Here is an 18,494-nt window from a genome sequence, read left to right on the forward strand (position 1 = left end):
AAAGAGACATTGAAAGAAAAGGATAAAAAGGAGAAGATGCCCTTTTTGACCATATTTTGCGCTATGCATATATAAAGTTGGCGTAATGAAAATATGCTTACTCCACTATTTTAACTTTCCAAATTGGAAAACAAAAAAAGAAAGTGCCACTATCCATTTTCAATTATGGGGGTGTAATTATTACAATCTTATTTAATTTTAAGACACTTAGCTCCCACTCAACAAAATTCAACTTTGGGAGGATAAAAAAAATTGTTTTTCTAAAAGAACCAAAAGCATATAGTATAATAATATCAGTTAAGAGTATAAAACTTGCGCAATTTCAATTTTCTTTTCTTGATCAATGTAATTAAAAAGAATTCTCAATAGACCAATATGGGTAGGAAATAGGAATACATTCCATTGGTTGTGTCCGGGTCATAAGGATCCATTAATAATTGGACTCACACTTGAGTGTCACTCTTTCTTACTTGCAGCCTTCATCATTCATGGTGTGACACAGTGCTCTTGGGCTATTATTCTTCAGTCTCTGAACCAATTTGGTCATTCAGATCCAGGTTTCTACTATCTGTTCATTTCCCTCTTTGTTTGCTTCTTTTTCTGGGCTTCCCATTTTGAAGTTGGAGCCTACTCGCAGCTTTTTTGGTTATCATTTGAAGCTTTTTGTTTTCTCTATTTGTGCTCTTATGTGAATCCAGCTTTTTGTTTGCCATGAAAACAGGGAAGGTGTTTGTTAGAGCTGAATAGTTTTGTGCTTTATGTTCTCAAATGACCAATATTATGCATAACATTTCCAAAGAGAAAGAGAAAAAAGGGTTCTTTACTATGAATGTTTTTCATGTATATGGGATTTATTTATAGATATTCTTAAGCTCATAAGCTTCCAATACCCAGTTGCTTGTTTGCATTTTTCTTTAATATCTTTTGATTTTTCAAAACTCAGCCTATGTGAGCTTCCAAAGCATAGGAAAGAAGGAGGGTTTCTGTAGGATCTGGCCAGCCTAAGAATAGGGTGACAGAAAGCATAAAAGTAGTTTATTTAACTATAGAGGTGCACTTTATTGATTGATTAATATATTTTGATTTTCTTGCAAACTGCCAAAGGCTCAATATGAAAATTTGTCCTGTTGATTAGAATTTTTTGAATGTTATTCCTTCTAGTTGTAGATGTCATTTATTTTTCACTATTGTCTTTTCCTGTTCTTTATGCATCAGAAATTAGCTATGGTATTTGTTAATTACTGCTATCTATACAGGTTGAAAGAAGTTTTGCACAACTGGTGTAGTTATTTCCTTAGGGAAGAAGCAGTTGAAATATATTGGAGAATTCTCAAGAATGGAAGAAATACAGTCTCAATCAGATAATTATAGGTCTTCATCCTCTTCAGCAAGTAGTCCAGCTAGTAGGGTGCCATCAAGTAATTTCTTCTACTTGCGAAAACCCGGTGCATTCAGACAACCAATTTCTTTTGAAGATTCACCTGTTTGGGATGAGACAGATATAGAGGTCAAAGTCGACGAAGGAGGTGATTCTATACATGCTGCGACTACGCCACCCTCCCCTTCCCTGTCAAAAATCAATAGTGGTTCCTTACCCTCTCCTCGTTTACCGGAGGAGACAGTTGTTACAAGGAGGATTTCAGGGGCTTCTATTGCTTGGAAGGACTTGACTGTAACTATAAAGGGAAAAAGAAAATACTCTGATAAGGTGGTTAAGAGTTCACATGGTTGTACATTACCTGGAACAATGACTGTAATCATGGGTCCAGCCAAGTCAGGGAAATCAACACTCTTGCGAGCGCTTGCAGGTTTGTGGTATTCGGTTCAGTTTTAGTTTATAGAAGAGCATTTAGTTGTTTGTGTATGATTCTGAACTAGTTTTCTTTTTCTTTTTTAGGAAGGTTACCTGATTCAGCGAGAATGTATGGCGAGGTGTTTGTAAATGGAACAAAAATGCACATGCCTTATGGTTCCTATGTATGTTGTAAGCGTTTACAATCGCTTCTGGTCATGCTTGCGTACCAAATACGAAAAGATATACGTCCTAACTTTGGACTTTGACTTCCTGTTTTATAGTTTTTACATCACATTAGCTGCTGTTCACTCTGAACTGATTTTTGGAATATAAAATCATAATCACTATCATAGTAATGACCACTGGTTCAGTGACCTGTGGGTTCCTTTGGCATGAACATGTCCTTTCACATTTGAAGCTAAAATTCATGCAACTGCAATGACGTGGTATAATTTCATATAACTGGTTTTTGGGACATCCTTTTTCCCATTTTCTTATCCCATTCGAATAGCGGAAAAAATTCATGCAACTGCTTATTTCTTGGTTGAGTTAGGAATTGCAGGTATGCATTTAGGCCTTTGAACCCCTTCCTGGTCGCAACCTTTAGATTAAATCGTTCTTTCCACTCAATGAATTCTCCGTCTTGCCCAAGGGGCTATGAAATCCATATTTTGCATAGGTTTGAGCACACATACAATCTACATAATCTAACACATTGAAAGCAATAGCTCAAACGTTTAAGGTGGTTGGCTAATCATCAAGTTAATATTAAAATAAGAGAAAGTATGAATAGTTTATTTGGTTTGAATTACGGTTCAGAGGTGTTGGTACTTTTGGGCTCTTTGGAAGAAAACATCAATTGAATCAAGTAGGTTGCGAAGGGGGCAGTGGTTTTCTTTGTTGTCAGCTTCTGCCTTCTGACATGGAAAGTTTGCTCATTTGCAGGGATATGTTGACAGAGAAACTACTCTTATTGGATCATTAACAGTGCGTGAGTTCCTATACTATTCAGCATTGCTTCAGCTTCCTGGTTTCTTTTGTCAGAAAAGGAGTGTGGTGGAGGATGCTATAGATGCTATGTCACTGGGAGATTATGCTAATAACCTTATAGGTGGCCACTGTTACATGAAAGGTCTTCGAAGTGGTGAGAGAAGGCGTGTCAGCATTGCTCGGGAACTTGTCATGGGACCACATATTTTATTTATAGATGAACCCCTTTATCGTCTTGACAGGTTCTCTTCTTCTAGTTAAAAAATCACAGCAGTTTTTGTTGAACTTCATTGAGTTTACTCTGACATATTCAGTATCGATAACTGCATCAAGATCTACTTAGTGACTAGACTACTTTAAATTAGTAGCACAGTTTAACTGTCAAATTGTGTAATGTGTCCTGTAGCTGCTGTAGTAGCTAAACAGCCAAATATTTAGTATGTTCTAGTTTTTCTGTCCAATAAAGTGTATAATAATACTAATGCTCCATGTTTATTCGACGAAGTAATTAGGCATAAAGATTGATTTGCTTGTCTTGTAAAGCATGCATGTGGTGACAGAAAAAGACCACATCATTCATTGAACTATTGAGGTATGTCAATAAAGTTGGGATGTATCAAATCATGCTGAAAGTTTATGTGATTTGAAAGGTCAATTAGTAAAAAAGTTCAGTAAATATTTCAGCATTAATGGGTAAAACGTGTTAATAGAAAAAGGCTACAATCATTCTTTGGAAAGACCTGCAAATGAAGTTTAGGATTGCTAGCTGCACTTGTAGGTCTCTCTAGTTCTAGGAGTCAGTTACCAGAAGAGAATGTGCAGATGCTTTGATTGGCTTGGTTACTGAAGTTTTTTCTATCATACATGAAAGCAACCATTTAAGGTTGAGGGAGAGCATGTGATATCTGGGTACCGTACTCTCTAAATATTTCCTTATTAATTCTCTCTGTTTTTTACTTGCTATTCGTTGTGGTCGAGACTTGATGCTCTTGGCCCTCTTCTACTTATCAAAAATAATGATCTACTCCAATTTAGCTGATGTTTAGTACTCCTTGTTATGTTTAGCGTTTCTGCACTTCTGATGATGGTTACATTGAAGAAGCTTGCCAACTCCGGTTGCACTCTGATATTCACCATTTACCAAAGCAGTACTGAAGTATTTGGCCTTTTTGACCGAATTTGCCTCCTCTCAAATGGAAAGACATTATTCTTTGGTGAAACACTGGCTTGCTTACAGGTAGTTTTACCTTGGTATGCTTTGTTACAGTGTCCATCTTGGTTCGTGTAAAGGGTTTTTTTAGCAGCCATGATTGTATCAAACAAAAGCATTGAATAACGAATGAGTTTCTTTGTGCTGCAATGAGGGTTTGTTTGCTTTTTCCTTTAATAGGATAGACCAACTTGTGGGTGTGGGTTATCTGAAGAGAAAGAAGTCAATTGTTAGTCAGATGGTACCCTATTTAAGAGATAAAATGAGCCCATGCAGTTGGTTCAGCTGAAGTTCTTTATTTATTCTCATTTTGAATTAAAGCAGCCAAGAATGGTTTAGTAATGTCGAAATAAATATTTACTCTAGTTAGGATGGTTACTCTAAGGAACGTGCCTTTTAATAGAGCACAGCTTTGCAGGATAAGGTTGTGTCAGTTGGACATATTTGGAGTGCGAGCGTCTGCGTTTCGAAGTCCAATTTGTTGCTTAGAAGCTTATTGCCCAATAAATATCCCTATAGCTTCTTATATGGGTTCCTTACAAATTGGAAGAGATCACAAAATTTCAGTTTGTTGGTTTCTGACAAAGAGGAAATTGTCTAGAGAAATACTGGTGAGTGGTGACAAACGTTCCAAATGGACTAGTTGTTTCAGAATCCGTGGGTAGTTGTTGGAAGAAAGGAAAGGAGTTCCTCTAAAATCAGTCAAAGTTAACAGGGATTCAGACTGAATAAACTTACTTAAGAGGGCATAGAGGGAAGATTAGTTCACCAAGCGTGTGCACCATTATGAAATACTTTTAGAAATGCATAACTCTTAAGATGTTTATTCTCTGGTCATTATGTTTTGAATCAATACTCTGTTCTTAATGTTACTGATTGTTAGAGACTGACATATTTTAATTGGTGAAGCACTTCTCGAATGCTGGATTTCCTTGCCCAATAATGCAAAGTCCTTCTGATCACTTCTTGCGTGCTATAAACACAGAATTTGACAGGATTATTGCAATGTGCAAAAGCTGGCAGGTATTTGCTTATAAGCATTCAAAGTTCTGCGTCTTTGCTTTTGAAAACTCAATCATAATGGTTAAAGATACTGATTGATTTGTTGATTAGTAGTTAGGATGTTGAAACAATTCTAACTCGGTTCATTGCGCCACCTCTTTTCTCCATATTCATGCTATTGTAAGCTCTTTGAAAGAGGAACGGAAAATTTTCTTTTATTTTAAGATGCAAAATGAATCTTCAAAGATCTTCTCACCTGTTCTCTGGCCATCCTATCCCCTCCTGCTCCCCACCACAAAAGGGAAGATTTTCCTTTAAGTTTGTGATTTTATCATCTCAACAGGATGACCATGGAGACTTATCATCTGTGAGCATGGATACAGCCGTTGCTATACGTACCCTTGAAGAAACCTATAGATCATCGGCAGACGCTGCTGCTGTTGAGTCAATGATAATGAAGCTTACTGAGAAGGTATGTTTATAACAAAAAAAAGAGAGGTATGTTTGTAATAGTTAGACTTAGGAAGAAGGTATGTTTTTTTCACTTTTGTCACTATTGACATCGTGGATTGTCACTATTGACTTTGCTCAATCTTTTTCTAAGAAATTTTCAAGGTGTAAAGTAGAGATCTAAGCGATGCACTCTTTAATGTGGCCACTGGATACTAGGAAATATTCCCATTCTTGATATGCACCAACTACATACATAAGTTATTAAGCCTGTGTGCTCTGGGCAGTAACATAATTCGAGCATCCTGTTGAAGGATGCTGTTGTCTGCTTTGGTTTGTTTTGACAAACTACATTGGCCCAATTACCATTAATTTCTTGTGTGAGTTGAGGTTTTGGTTTCATTAGGCCTAGAATGGAGCAGAAGGCCTAGAATTTAGCCTCCGTGTATTTGAGATATTGATTTCTAATCTTTAAAAAGAATAATTTGTATATTAAGAAACTGCACAGAAAGTCTTTATTAAAAAAAACCTACATAAAAAGTACTATAAGTCAAAATCTTTTACAAATTAATTGTTGTTAAAGAAATATTTCATAAATCATTGTCAAGTAGAAAAAAAGTGGCTTAGAAAGCCCTGGAGTGTTCAATCTAAAAGTTTTACTGGTCAAACAAACCATACTTACTGCCTGAGCTTCAATATAGTCTCTGATCTCTTGCATTCCGTCCTACAGGAAGGTCCATATCTCAAAAGCAAGGGAATGGCAGGAAATGCAACACGAGTTGCAGTTTTGACTTGGAGATCCTTATTGGTTATGTCAAGGGAGTGGAGATACTATTGGCTAAGGTTGATTCTTTATATGCTTCTTGCCGTTTGTATTGGCACTGTGTTTTCTGGATTGGGGCATTCCTTGTCGTCTGTCATGGTAAGCTAATAACTAAAGAATCAGACGTGTCTTTTTCCTTTTGCACATGTCTAATTCAGTTGTCCATCCGTATGATGTTTGTGCACCACATTCTCCAGGTTTTGCTGTTTACACAGCCCATGAAGTATATCTTTTGCCGCTTTTTTGGTTGAAACTGACCATTTTTAACTAACTCAGAAACTGCATGTATTTCTTCATTTATGGCCGGACAGCATGAGGAAAACCCTTTCACTTTTATTTTTTCTGTAATCACATAGGAGTGACTTGATATTGCTGTTTTATATTTTTCTGATGGAAACTATTTGCCATTGCTTGACCTTGTTTTTAGTTTGCAAACTATGATGTTTTTCTTGCCATGCAGACAAGAGTAGCAGCAATATTTGTATTTGTTTCGTTCACCTCTCTGCTAGGCGTTGCCAGTGTACCTGCACACTTGAAAGAGATCAAGGTGATGTCAGTAACTTATTCGTGTTCTTCTGGGTAATGCCCAAGCATGCTTCTATGAACTTATTAAATGAGAATGCCATGTTCTACATGAACTCAGTACATGTGTGTATTTTAGAATCAAGGGTTGTTTGGTAGGCTGAGCATGGACTATACATACACCTTCATATGGTCATTTGGTATGTTCAGAGACAGAAATGTGATCCTCATTCCAGTCTCTTCTTCAATCTCATGAACTAAACATGGGATTTAAGTTGAAGAGCCCTGTACTAAAGTTTCCCTTTGTAGTGTCATAATCTCCATATTCCACTCTTACTCTAATCTATCTGTTATCCAAATCACTGTTGTTCATTCAAACTTGTTCAAATTAGTGGGGAGAAATGTAGACAAGTCTGGAGTCGAAGCAACTAAAATTCTCAGAACTAGGCTTCTCCAATAGTTGAAATAGCTCGACTTATCACTAGGACTGTCACATTTCTGGCCTGGTTTATTGAATCATACTCCTGTTTCAAACTCATCAGTCCTGACAAGCAAGCCTTTGAACTTGATTTCACAAAGCAGCTGGGAACCTTTAGTATGTTTGATGAGGTGCAATATTGATATTAACATTGCATTTATATGTTGATTGTGCTACGTAAATAATTAGCAGTAATAATCGAATACATGTACTAAAGATGCATAGCTTAAGTGGAAAATCTGATATCGCAATGACATATAGGTCTTGAATTTTGTTCCACTGCAAAATAGAGCATTTAGATAGTGAGTGTCCTCTTCATACCAAGTTAAACATTTCAATTTGTCATTGTTTCCGATTAACTCTTCCTTGCTTTTTAGAAAGTTCGGTTTTGTTATTTGCCCTGATAATGGGCTGTTGTTAGTATCCTCGTCCAGTTAAAAGAAAAACCCTAATCAAACATCTTGATGACTTGCAGATATACACCTGTGAAGAATCAAACCAGCATTCCGGGGCATTTGTTTTCCTACTTGGGCAGCTTTTTGCCAGCATCCCTTTCTTGTTTCTTATCTCCATCTCGTCAAGTCTGGTCTTCTATTTTCTTATTGGGCTGCGGAATGAGTTCAGCTTGCTGATGTACTTTGTGCTGAATTTCTTTGCGTGTCTATTGGTAAATGAGGGGTTGCTACTGCTTGTTGCTTCCATTTGGCAAAATATCTTCTGGACCATCTTAAGTTTTGTGTCCATACATGTAAGTTCTGCCTTAAATCATTGATGAAGTTGACAATAGGTTCGTTGTGTTTCCTTTTGGTGTAATATTGTCATATTCTATTGATTAGAAAATAGGCGGTGATGTTGGTGGCTGTGTTCTTCTACTTTGTCATTGGGTCAATTTGCTGAAAAGGGGAATCGAGGAAGTTAGGCATCTGAAATGTTTGCAATGCTAGTATTAGACAGGATTCTTTTTGTCGGAATGCTATTTAATACCATTTCCTGTTGAGTTGAGACCTAACTTTTTCATTAAACGGCTATCATCTCTTGTGTTTCAGGTGATAATGATGCTTTCCGCTGGTTTTTTTAGAATCAGAAGTGCTTTGCCTGGACCAGTATGGATGTACCCCATGTCTTATATTGCATTTTATACTTACTCTATCCAGGCAAGTTTGAGAATTTGCTTGAATTCATTAAGTGTATATTCTTGATCACTAATTATCTCTCTGAGTAAGGTTAAAAGTTTTCTTTGTACCAGGGACTGTTGGAGAACGAGTACGTCGGAACTTCTTTTGCTGTTGGGCAGGTGAGAAACATATCTGGTTATGAGGCTCTGGAAAATATCTATGAGATATCTGATGACAAGAACGCTAAGTGGAAAAATTTACTGGTGTTGTTTCTTATGGCTGTTGCATACAAAGTTGTTGTTTTTATTCTGCTCAAGTTTTGTATCTGGAAAAACCTCTCTGTCCGCAAACTTTTCCTGTGTAACCAAAATTCATTGAATCGCTGATAGATACTATACTACAGACAACTTTTTGTTTCAGTTTGTTGGGTATCATTGCTTATAGAATTAGCCTCTATTTATAAGCACCTGAAGTCCATATCCTCTTATCCATTCAACCAATGAGTACTGCATGTAAAGATTGGAGCTAATATCGGAATTTGAATTCTCTTATGCATAATTTAAGAGTGAAGGAACATTAGAGCTAATTTGTCTTCTGTAGCATAAAGAATTATTCTCCCTGGTTCAGTTTATACTTTATACCCAGTAATTAGCAATAGGAGGAGAATATTTTTCGCTAAGAAGAGAAAAATATGACTTCTTCCACTTGTGGGCGAATTTTTTTTCTTCTATAAACACTTCAATTTTGATTCCGTATCACTTGTTTCAATTAACACTTGAATATTGCTACTAACTTTAGCTCAAAAATCATGGAAGTTCCTTTTCCGCACGTATCATACACCTTGTACCTTGTATGATTATCATCTGTCATTTACCTTTATACTTAAACTGAATAGCAAAAGTAATTGAGAAAAAGATTTTCTAAAGTATTTTAATTTTTAATAACATTTTCAAAGGAAAACGCGGAATAGTTTAATATAGTGACCTCATTCGAAAAGCGTTTAGACTAATCAACGGGAAAAATAAAGAATTTGGATTCCATAAAGACCTCATTCAACTTGTTCTGAAAAATCATTTACACACCTAAACTTTGCGGGTGTCCTAACACCCCACTATTGTTAAAACAATTGTATTTATTTACTCCCTCCTAAGCCCTGGCCAACCGCGCGTCTTAGACAACCGAATTGAGCGCGTCCTTGCTCTCTTTTAATCGTTGAAAAAACCCAAAAAAAAAGAAAAAAATAAATTTTTAACGTTATTATAACCCCCAACCAACGGTAAAATCCCTTCTTCCCCAATATTTTACCAAACCCAATTGAAGAACCCTAATTTCTTCTTCTTCTTCTTCTTCTAATTTCTGCCGAAATTCCATCAAATTGCCCTTTGAAGTTTTAATCTTTGAAGGCAAAGGTTAAGCTTTCTCCTTCTTAAGAACCCTAATTTCTTTCTTTTATTATTGTTATGTCTTCTCCTAAAATCCAATTATCTGATCTTTGAAAGCAAATGCAAAATATCTGACTTTGATATTGTCTGTTTGTGTTGTAGTTGTTGCAATGCCTTCAAAAGGCTTAGTTTGACAAGGCTTTGCACGGAAGAGGAAGAAAATGAGTCAAGTGGAGAAATTCGATGCAACCATGGCTATGTGCTGCCTTTGTTAACAGCTTGGACCCCTCGGAACCCAGGAAGAAGATATTGGGTTTGTCCATACTATGGGGTAAATGATAGTGAAAATTCTTTCAATAATTGAGTTGTGAAAATTATCATTGATTAGTTTTCTTTTGTTATTCATCTTAGGGTCCACGATCTTGTGATTTTTGAGTTTGGAAGGATTCCGAAATTGATCCTAGGTCCAAATTTGTTATTCCAAAATTGCTTGACAAAATGGGTGAACTTGAGAATGCATTAGAAGGCTTTAAAAATCTTGCCAAGCCGAGGGCAACTTTAAAGGTTGAAAACACCATAGAAGGGGACAAGATGAAGAAGATTGAGGCTCAATTGGTGAAATTGCAAGTTGATATGGAGAAGATGAAAGAGAAGGAAAAGAAGTGGAAGAGTAAATTGGCTAAGTCCAAGGCTAGGGAAAATGTACTTTGGTTCATTATATTGGGGATGTGTATTATACTTGTTGCTTGTAGGTATCCAGGAATGTCATTGAAAGAAGATGCAATGAGGTTGCCATTTTGAATCTAGTTTTGTCATCTCAATATGTATGTAGTTTTTGCTTGTAGGTTTTATTTTGTATGTTTGCAATGGACCTTTCATTTGAATGTAAGCCTTTTGTAGTTTTGTCATCTCAATATTTTGTAGTTTTGTCATCTCAATATGTATGTAGTTGTTGCTTATCAAGTGTTGTTTCTAATAAAACGCTGTTTTTACATTGTGAAGTACTGTAGGTGTGTTCTGTTTGTTTCGTTGTATGCCCAGAACTTGGCAATCAACAATAGACACACAAAAGACTTAATATGACAGCTGCATAAACTCTATTGAAACACATATTTGGTCTCATTGACCTAAAAGAAACAGACATAATAAACAGTCACAGAATGAGATAACAAAACATCTGTTTGTTGTCATTGTAGCAGCAGTAAAACAGACACCATAAGATAACAAAATGCGAAATGCAGTCTATAGCTACCTAAAAATCCTTATCATAATACAGAATTGCAGTCTATAGCTGCTTAAAATTTTAGAATAATGCAGTCTATTGCATTACAGTCATCAACAAAATAATATCTTGATCAATTGGGTTGTTTTGCAGTGGTGCTTTCCTGGCTCAACTTAGCAGCCCTAGACCTTGTTTGAATGAGTTTCTTGCCTCTCAATTGTTGAAGCTGCCTTGATGTCATAGCTTCTTTACCTTTCCATTTAACACCTCGTGTTGGTTGATGGCCTAGATCTCCAGTTACTTTTGCTGAAGACCTCACATTCTTAAAGTTTGTAGATGACATTCCAGGCTGCCAAAATCCAACAGAAGATCAGACAATGAATTCACCTAAATATGAGAGGTTGTGTTAGAGCTTACATTTTGAATTTTGAAGCCACTTTGAGTATGTAAAACTCCCATCCCAACCATCTGTGGCCTGTTATATTGTGTTCTTACATCAGTGCTAGTACCAACATCCTACATCAACCAATCAAAAGTAAGAATCTGGTAATTATTTAAAAGAGAGAAAGAAGACATTAAAGGGAGGAACTTCACCTTTTCTTTAGAACCTTTTGGCCTACCCCTTCCTCTTCCGGTACTTTGCTTTGGTGGCTTTGAACTACCAACACTTGCAGGCACAAAACTTGCTGAAGTAGCAACAGTATTACTTCCAGCAGCTTTATGACACCCCCTCTTGTTATGACCCTTGTTATGACAATTGCTAAATGTCTTTTCCACTTCACTTTTGGACAATTTTCCTGTCTTATTTTCACCTGACTCTTTTCTTTTAACCTTCTTTGACCTTCCTGGCATCTTCTTGACATGAGGTGGTATAACAGTTGGGTTTTGTGACTCTGGCCACATATTCATACCCAAGACAGGCTGAAGAAAGTAACTGTATGTTTTCATGTAAGTGGCATTACTGTACCGGTGAGAAATATAGTTCAAAGGCTCCAGATTTTTATAATGCAGGGCAGCAACTATATGAGCACATGGTATGCCTTTTAACATCCAAGCTCTACAGGTGCATGTTTGCCTGTTGATGTCCACCAGATGCTTCATTTCACTTGCACCTGATCCTTGCTTCACTTCAAATCCAAACTCACCATTCCAGAAAATGTTACATTTCATTGACCTTTCTGTGTTCTCTTCCAAGACTTTCATGGCCATTGGTGAAAAATCAGTAATCCAAGTGTTTCCAAACTGCCTGAGCTGACCTATTCTGTTCATCATCTTCACCCTTATTTCTTCAAGCATTGTCACTATAGTCTTCTGCCTTGCTGCCAAAATCCAAGCATTGAAACATTCTGCCATATTATTGTCAACACTATCACACTTGCAGAATGTGTTGAAATACACCTTGCTCCATCTTTCAATGTTGTAGTATAATAGTTCATCAACTATCTTATTCCCCAATTTCTTTATTTCATCCAGATTTTTCTTCAACTCCCACTCATAGGTAGACCTTGCACACCTCCAGAAGCAGTTCCTTCTCCTATGTCCCTCCATTTCTTAGACCAGTTAGCTAGGATGTGCCTTGCACACATCCTATGCTCAGAATTTGGAAGTAGATCTGGTATAGCATTCTCAAGCCCCTGCAAAGTGAACAATGGTAGTTAGTTTTAAGTGAAATAGCAGTAGGAAAATAATAATAAACTACAAGTGCTTAACTTTTGCATGTCTTTTATAATGGTCAGATTCATCTCCAAGCTGAAGATCACCCTTTAAAAGGTTGACAAACCACCTCCAAGTGTGCATATTTTCAATCTCAACAACAACCCAAGCAAGTGGAAGCATCTGACTATATCCATCTTTGCAAACTGCTACAAGTAGTTGGCCTCTACATACCCCTTTTAAAAAACATCCATCCAACCAAATGCATGGCCTACAACTAGCTAAGTATGACTTCTTCATTGCATCAAAACAAATGTAGAACCCAACAAACATTTTCTTCCCACCTTCTAAAGTTTCTTCACTAAGCTTCACTACACATGCTCCCTGGATTAGATCTAAGAAACTCATCCCTATAATCTAATATTCTGCCATACTCCAATTTATGATCACCCATTATCTCATTCAACACAATATTTTTTGCCCTCTTACAAACTGTCCTCCCAACATATAATCCCAATTTCTTTCTAATCAACTCCTGAAACTTGAATATTCTAATGTTAGGTTGTTCTTTTATCCTCTCATTGAACCTTTTGGCCAAGAACTTTAAATTACATAGTTTGTTTCTGTTAGTAGGGTCACATTTGTGAAATGGATTGTAGTTCTTGACTACAAAACTCATAGTCTTAGAATCATAACTAGCAACTAGAAGCCAAGGACAGGATGCCTTCTTGCACTTAACCCTCACCCTTGTAGGTTCATTTACATACTTTTCTATAGAAACCTTTTGTTGAACAACATATTTAGTTACAGCTTCTCTAAAATCTCTCATACTTGCAAATGCAAGTCCAGTTTCCCAAACTATTTTCTTGCAAGTCTTGTCAAAGATTACTCTTCTTTTAGTCTTTCTTCTTCTAGCTTTAACTTTCTGTTGAACCTCCCCTTCACCTTCATCATCAACTTCATCTGGACCTGTCTCAAAACTAGCAGCTTCATCTGAGTGGTAATAAGGCTCATCACCACCTATCTTACCTTCTAAACTCTTCTTCTTCCTAGATTCATATTCATCATACCCCACATTTGGCCCTCTCTTACCTAGTTTAACATGTTCTTGTTCAGGAGCACTTTCTTTCCTCTTCCTCCTCTCTACAGTCCTTCTTTCTGCCCTAAATGCCCTGTAATCCTCATGTGTATACTGCCATATCAGCTTCTCCTTCTTCAAACAACTCCTCATGCTCTAAATCTGAGCTATTATCAGTGCTGCTACTAGATTCAGATGAGGAGTTTGAACTATCATCAGTAGTAACAGCTGTAGGCACACTGTTATTGGCACTATTTTCAGCAATATTGGATGCCTTTTCAGAAGTTCCCAAACCCTCACATTCTCCCAAATCTTGACCAGATTCCTCCTCAAAAGTAACATTACTATCACCCCCCACTTGGCTGACATATTTTAATAGAGGGGGGACCGCTACAGCATCATCAACCATGTGATCTACATATACCTCCAAAATATCCCCACTTTTTAACTCTTTACAAATACCCATAAGGTCCCTATCAACCTTAATTACTACCAAACCAGGACAATTAGGTGGTCTAACATAAATAACAGCAGAAGAACTATTGTACCCAAACTCTTTCACATAACCTAAAAACTCAAAATATGAGAACATATCAACATCGACATCAACACAATCAGTAATCATTCTACCAACATAATCCTCCGCTGAAAAGGAATGTAACTTATCCATGGAGATTTTTTCACCATGGAAAAACCTTAGTGTAACAAGTACAAAAGACATTGAAATACCTGAATATAGTAGAAAATAAACTAATTAAGGATTAATAGTTACTATTAGACCCCGACATAAGAAGTCACAATACATGCAACAAGAAAAAACTGAAATTTGGTTATTATTACACCTTAAAAATTGTATTTCTGTTACTCGATTTTACATTGAAAACGTTACAGTAAGAAATTTGAAGCAAGTTCAAAACCCTAGTTACGGATGATATTAAACAAACTAAAACAGAGATAAAATTTAGGGTTGATGATAGAAAAGGCTAGGGTTGATGTATTTACCTCCAAACTAAAACAGAGATAACGTTTGAACTTGATTCTTCAAAGACCTTCAACTTCGAACGGGTCTTCCATCAACTCGTCAAATGAAACAATTGAGAACAAACGGAACCTTAAGGAACAACGAAATCGAAGGATTTTACAACAGGTCCCTTCGATTTTGGTCAGGCAAATCGATTTTGGTGAGGCAAATCGAATCTTTGAAGGTGGGCATTAGGGTTCTTCAATTTGGGAATTTTTTACTAAAGGGGTTAACGGGGTGAATGAGAATCTTTGAAGGCTGTTACGTTTATTTACCGAACAATTTAATTACGTGGCTTCATAATAAAAGCGCGTGTTTCCCACTCAAGTTATTATAATTGGGCTAGGGCTTAGGAGGGAATAAATAAATACAATTGTTTTAACAATAGTGGGGTGTTAGGACACCTGTAAAGTTTAGGTATGTAAATAATTTTCCAGGACAAGTTGAATGTGGTCTTTATGCATTTTCTCTTCGATAAATACTCTTTTCTTAAAGTATGAGATGCTGGTAAAAGAAGCCTCTAATTGCTGCTTTACTTACCATAAAGGAAGGTAAAAAAGAAAAACAAAACTAAAGAGAAAAGGAACAAAAGAATATACGTAGATGGAAAGGATAAATGGAGGCTTTTATGGTGCTTGCATTTTAGATGGAATTATCTGTAGCACTTGAAAATGTGACAACAAAATTTGGTTATATTTGAATCATCTAAGAGTTCCTTCTCAGTTTGGGTCACATATAAATATAAGAATGAAAGATTTGCTTGTCGGTTAATAAGCCAATGGTGCTATTTTGGCTGAACCTGCGCATCAACTTGAACAAAATTGCCATACTTATTATTGTATTGTAAAAATTGAACTGCCAAAAAAGACTATTATTCTTGGAAGGGAAAGATAACATTTACGCAGTCCTAAAGTTCATCTATATTATATTAAGAGCACGAAGACTCTTAGCAAAATATCGTTTGCCCTTTTACCCTTCATTGATTATTTTCCTAATATTTTAGGCTTTTCAAATTAATTTAATTTTGGCTATTAAATCTTTCCTTATTTGAATTAGGTAAAAGCTCCTATTACTTAGAAATAACATGGATTAAGATTTTACTTGTATATAAATATAGACTCTTTCTTTATTTAAATTACTTTTTTTGTAAAAAAATTTATTTAAGTTTTTCGATATCTTCCAAGACAATAGTAATTAAATGACTCTAGAAGTCGTTATTCATGTCTTGAGAAAATGATTTTTTAATGGTACACAAAAATGTGTGTGCCTATCAAAGAAATAAAAGAATACTATAATAATTATTCTATTTGCTTAAACAACGTAGTAGGTGGCTTTAGTTAAGCATTTCAAAAGTGTCGTGGATTTCTGAAAATAATTACAATTCCGCTATTTTGGCTATATCTTTTTAATTAAACAAGGAAATAATAAAACTCTAGCCAATTTTTTTATCGATTTGACCAAAAAATAAAAATACTCAATTAAGATATATAGTTATTTGCATCTAAAAAAACAAATAATACACAGTTGGTACTTTATTATTTTAGCTAAATCTATTTTTATTTAGCTAGGTAGTTCCAACTATGTTTATTTATAAATTTGACCCAAAAAAATGAAATATACAATTTGATCAAATAGCCATTATATTTAAAAAAGAAATTAAAAATACAAAACTGGATAAACTATATGTTTTTATTAAGGTGAAGCAAGAAGAAATACATAATTATATTGTAAAAAATAAATATTTATATTAACGATAGAAAAGTATTACATTTGAAAGTTGATTTTTTTAATTTTTTTCCCCACTTTCACGAGCCTAAAAGAGTGTATGTATCCACGCTCTTTACCACGTTAACGTCCAGGAGTAACAAAAGTCAAATAGCCAACTTCGAAGGTAACTAAGTGTCACGACCCAAACTACCATGTCGTGATGACGCCTATCGTGGTACTAGGCAAGCTGACTCTTTACCAAAAGCAACACGATATATTTCATTTTAAAGATAGATTCAAGCTATTTACTAATAAAACTTCATATAGAAATTCTAAATAACGAAAGCGCGGAAAGAAAAGCCCGACATCGGGGTGTCACTAGTCATGAGCATCTACAAAAAATCTATCCGAAAATACTGAGACTAACATAGTCTGGAAATGTAACTACAAAACAAACTATAGGAAGATAGGAGGGAGAAGAGCAGGGTTGCGATCGCCAGCAACTACCTTGCTAACTCCGAGAAGATCTACAACTGGAATAGTCAACATCCACTACCGGGTCTAATACGCATGGTGATAACTAGGGATTATGATGTATTTTACACTCCTTCTTGCTTGAGTTTTGATTAGAAATGTGTACAAAATAGTCCAAAAGGCTTACGTGTTGTACTTGATTGCAGGGTTTGATCAACAAGGTGACAATTCGTCAAAACCAGCTCAAAAAGGAGTGAAACATGCACAAGTACCAAGAACAAGTCCAAGCTCAGCAAAACAGGACCAATGCGGCCGCACTCCATTCTGTGCGGTCCGCAAAGGAGAGGTTCAAAGATTACTCATCCAAGGCAGAAAAGCAATGCGGCCGCACTCCATTCTGTGCGGTCCGCAAAGGAGAGATTCAGAGAATGCTCAATTTCAGGCAGCCAAGTGATGCGGCCGCACTCGATTCTGTGTGGTCCGCAAAGCTAAACTTCAGAGAGCTGTCAAGTTGGAGGATTAATGACAATGCGGTCTGCGTTCCATTTTGTGCGGACCGCAACAGAAGCCACCGCGGCCGCGGTGCATTTTGTGCGGTCCGCGGTGGCCATGTTCAGAGAGCAGGATTTTTTAGCTAAGAGCCTTAGTGCGGGCGCATTCGATTTTGTGCGGTCTGCACTAGCCCCGCAGGGGTATTTTTGTCCAGCATTTTCGGCCTAGTATAAATAGTTTCTTTTTCTATTTTTTAGATCATCAGTTAGATTCTACAGCTGAGCTGCGCTCGTGAATAGTGTTTTCTTACTATTTGGAGTAATTTTACAAGAGTTTTACCATTGAATCTTCACGTTTTAATTAGCAATTTAATATTATGGGTTTATCTTCATCTATTTCTTTATTTTCCTCTATTATCATGAGTAGCTAAACCCATCAGCTAGGGTTGTGGCTCAATCCTAGTGTGGATTATTGATGGGTCTTGTGTTTTAAGGTTTGACTGTCTATGGGTGTTTGATATTTGGACTAATTTATGGTTTTATTGTTGAATTAGTGATTGCAAGCACTAGTTTATGCTTAGTTGATTTTGGCTCTTTTTGAGAAAGAGAGCCTAAGTCTCTAAAATTAGTCCAACAAGGAATTGGGGCGTACTCAAGAGAATTGATAGCCCCAATTAAAGGGTTAAACCGAGAGATCGTAATACCCGACTTGAACCTCAATTGCTTGCACAAATGATCATATCCAATTGATCTTGAGAAAGTCAATTAGGGCAAAATCACTCGAATTACCTAGAGGTATAGAGTGAGTAGAATCGTGCAATGGTTATATTGTAATCCCCAAATATGACAGCCTAGCCTTAGTCATGAGAACCCGTCTATTATCCACCTAGGTGAAAGTCACTCCCCTAGTACCTTTTTAACTAGTTAGGCAATCTTCAATAGTCTCCTCTTAGCTTAACTTAGCTTAATTTAGCATCTTAGGAGTATAAATTTAGAAATAATATCAAAACCAAAAATGTATAGAAGTGCAATTAGGAAAAATTATGCAACTCTAACGTAGATAGAAACTCAGTTCCAATCT

The 18,494-nt window shown here is 36.3% G+C and overlaps 2 protein-coding genes across 3 annotated transcripts; one reads left to right on the forward strand and one right to left on the reverse strand.

Moving 5' to 3' along the window:
* The first annotated feature begins 340 nt into the window (after positions 1-340).
* LOC109237375 (ABC transporter G family member 3-like) lies at positions 341-8,971 on the forward strand. 2 transcript variants are annotated; one of them, XM_019403672.1, is made up of 12 exons: positions 341-557; positions 1,257-1,808; positions 1,898-1,977; positions 2,741-3,027; positions 3,851-4,022; positions 4,905-5,018; positions 5,341-5,469; positions 6,178-6,369; positions 6,731-6,817; positions 7,746-8,018; positions 8,317-8,424; positions 8,517-8,971. In XM_019403672.1, exons 2-12 carry the CDS (start codon positions 1,337-1,339, stop codon positions 8,769-8,771), a joined length of 2,169 nt encoding a protein of 722 aa, XP_019259217.1. In that variant the 5' UTR covers positions 341-557; positions 1,257-1,336; the 3' UTR covers positions 8,772-8,971. The 2 variants fall into 2 exon arrangements, with proteins under 2 accessions (XP_019259217.1, XP_019259218.1); XM_019403673.1 differs by lacking the exon at positions 341-557 and adding an exon at positions 564-645.
* A 2,676-nt stretch (positions 8,972-11,647) lies between these two features.
* LOC109237368 lies at positions 11,648-12,342 on the reverse strand. The gene is made up of 2 exons (XM_019403663.1): positions 11,831-12,342; positions 11,648-11,675 (listed from the first exon to the last, which is right to left on the reverse strand). The coding sequence occupies exons 1-2, from the start codon at positions 12,340-12,342 to the stop codon at positions 11,648-11,650; spliced, it is 540 nt and encodes a 179-aa protein (XP_019259208.1).
* Positions 12,343-18,494: the final 6,152 nt, after the last annotated feature.

This window comes from Nicotiana attenuata, unplaced genomic scaffold (assembly GCF_001879085.1).
Source record: "Nicotiana attenuata strain UT unplaced genomic scaffold, NIATTr2, whole genome shotgun sequence".
Lineage (NCBI taxonomy): Eukaryota > Viridiplantae > Streptophyta > Magnoliopsida > Solanales > Solanaceae > Nicotiana > Nicotiana attenuata.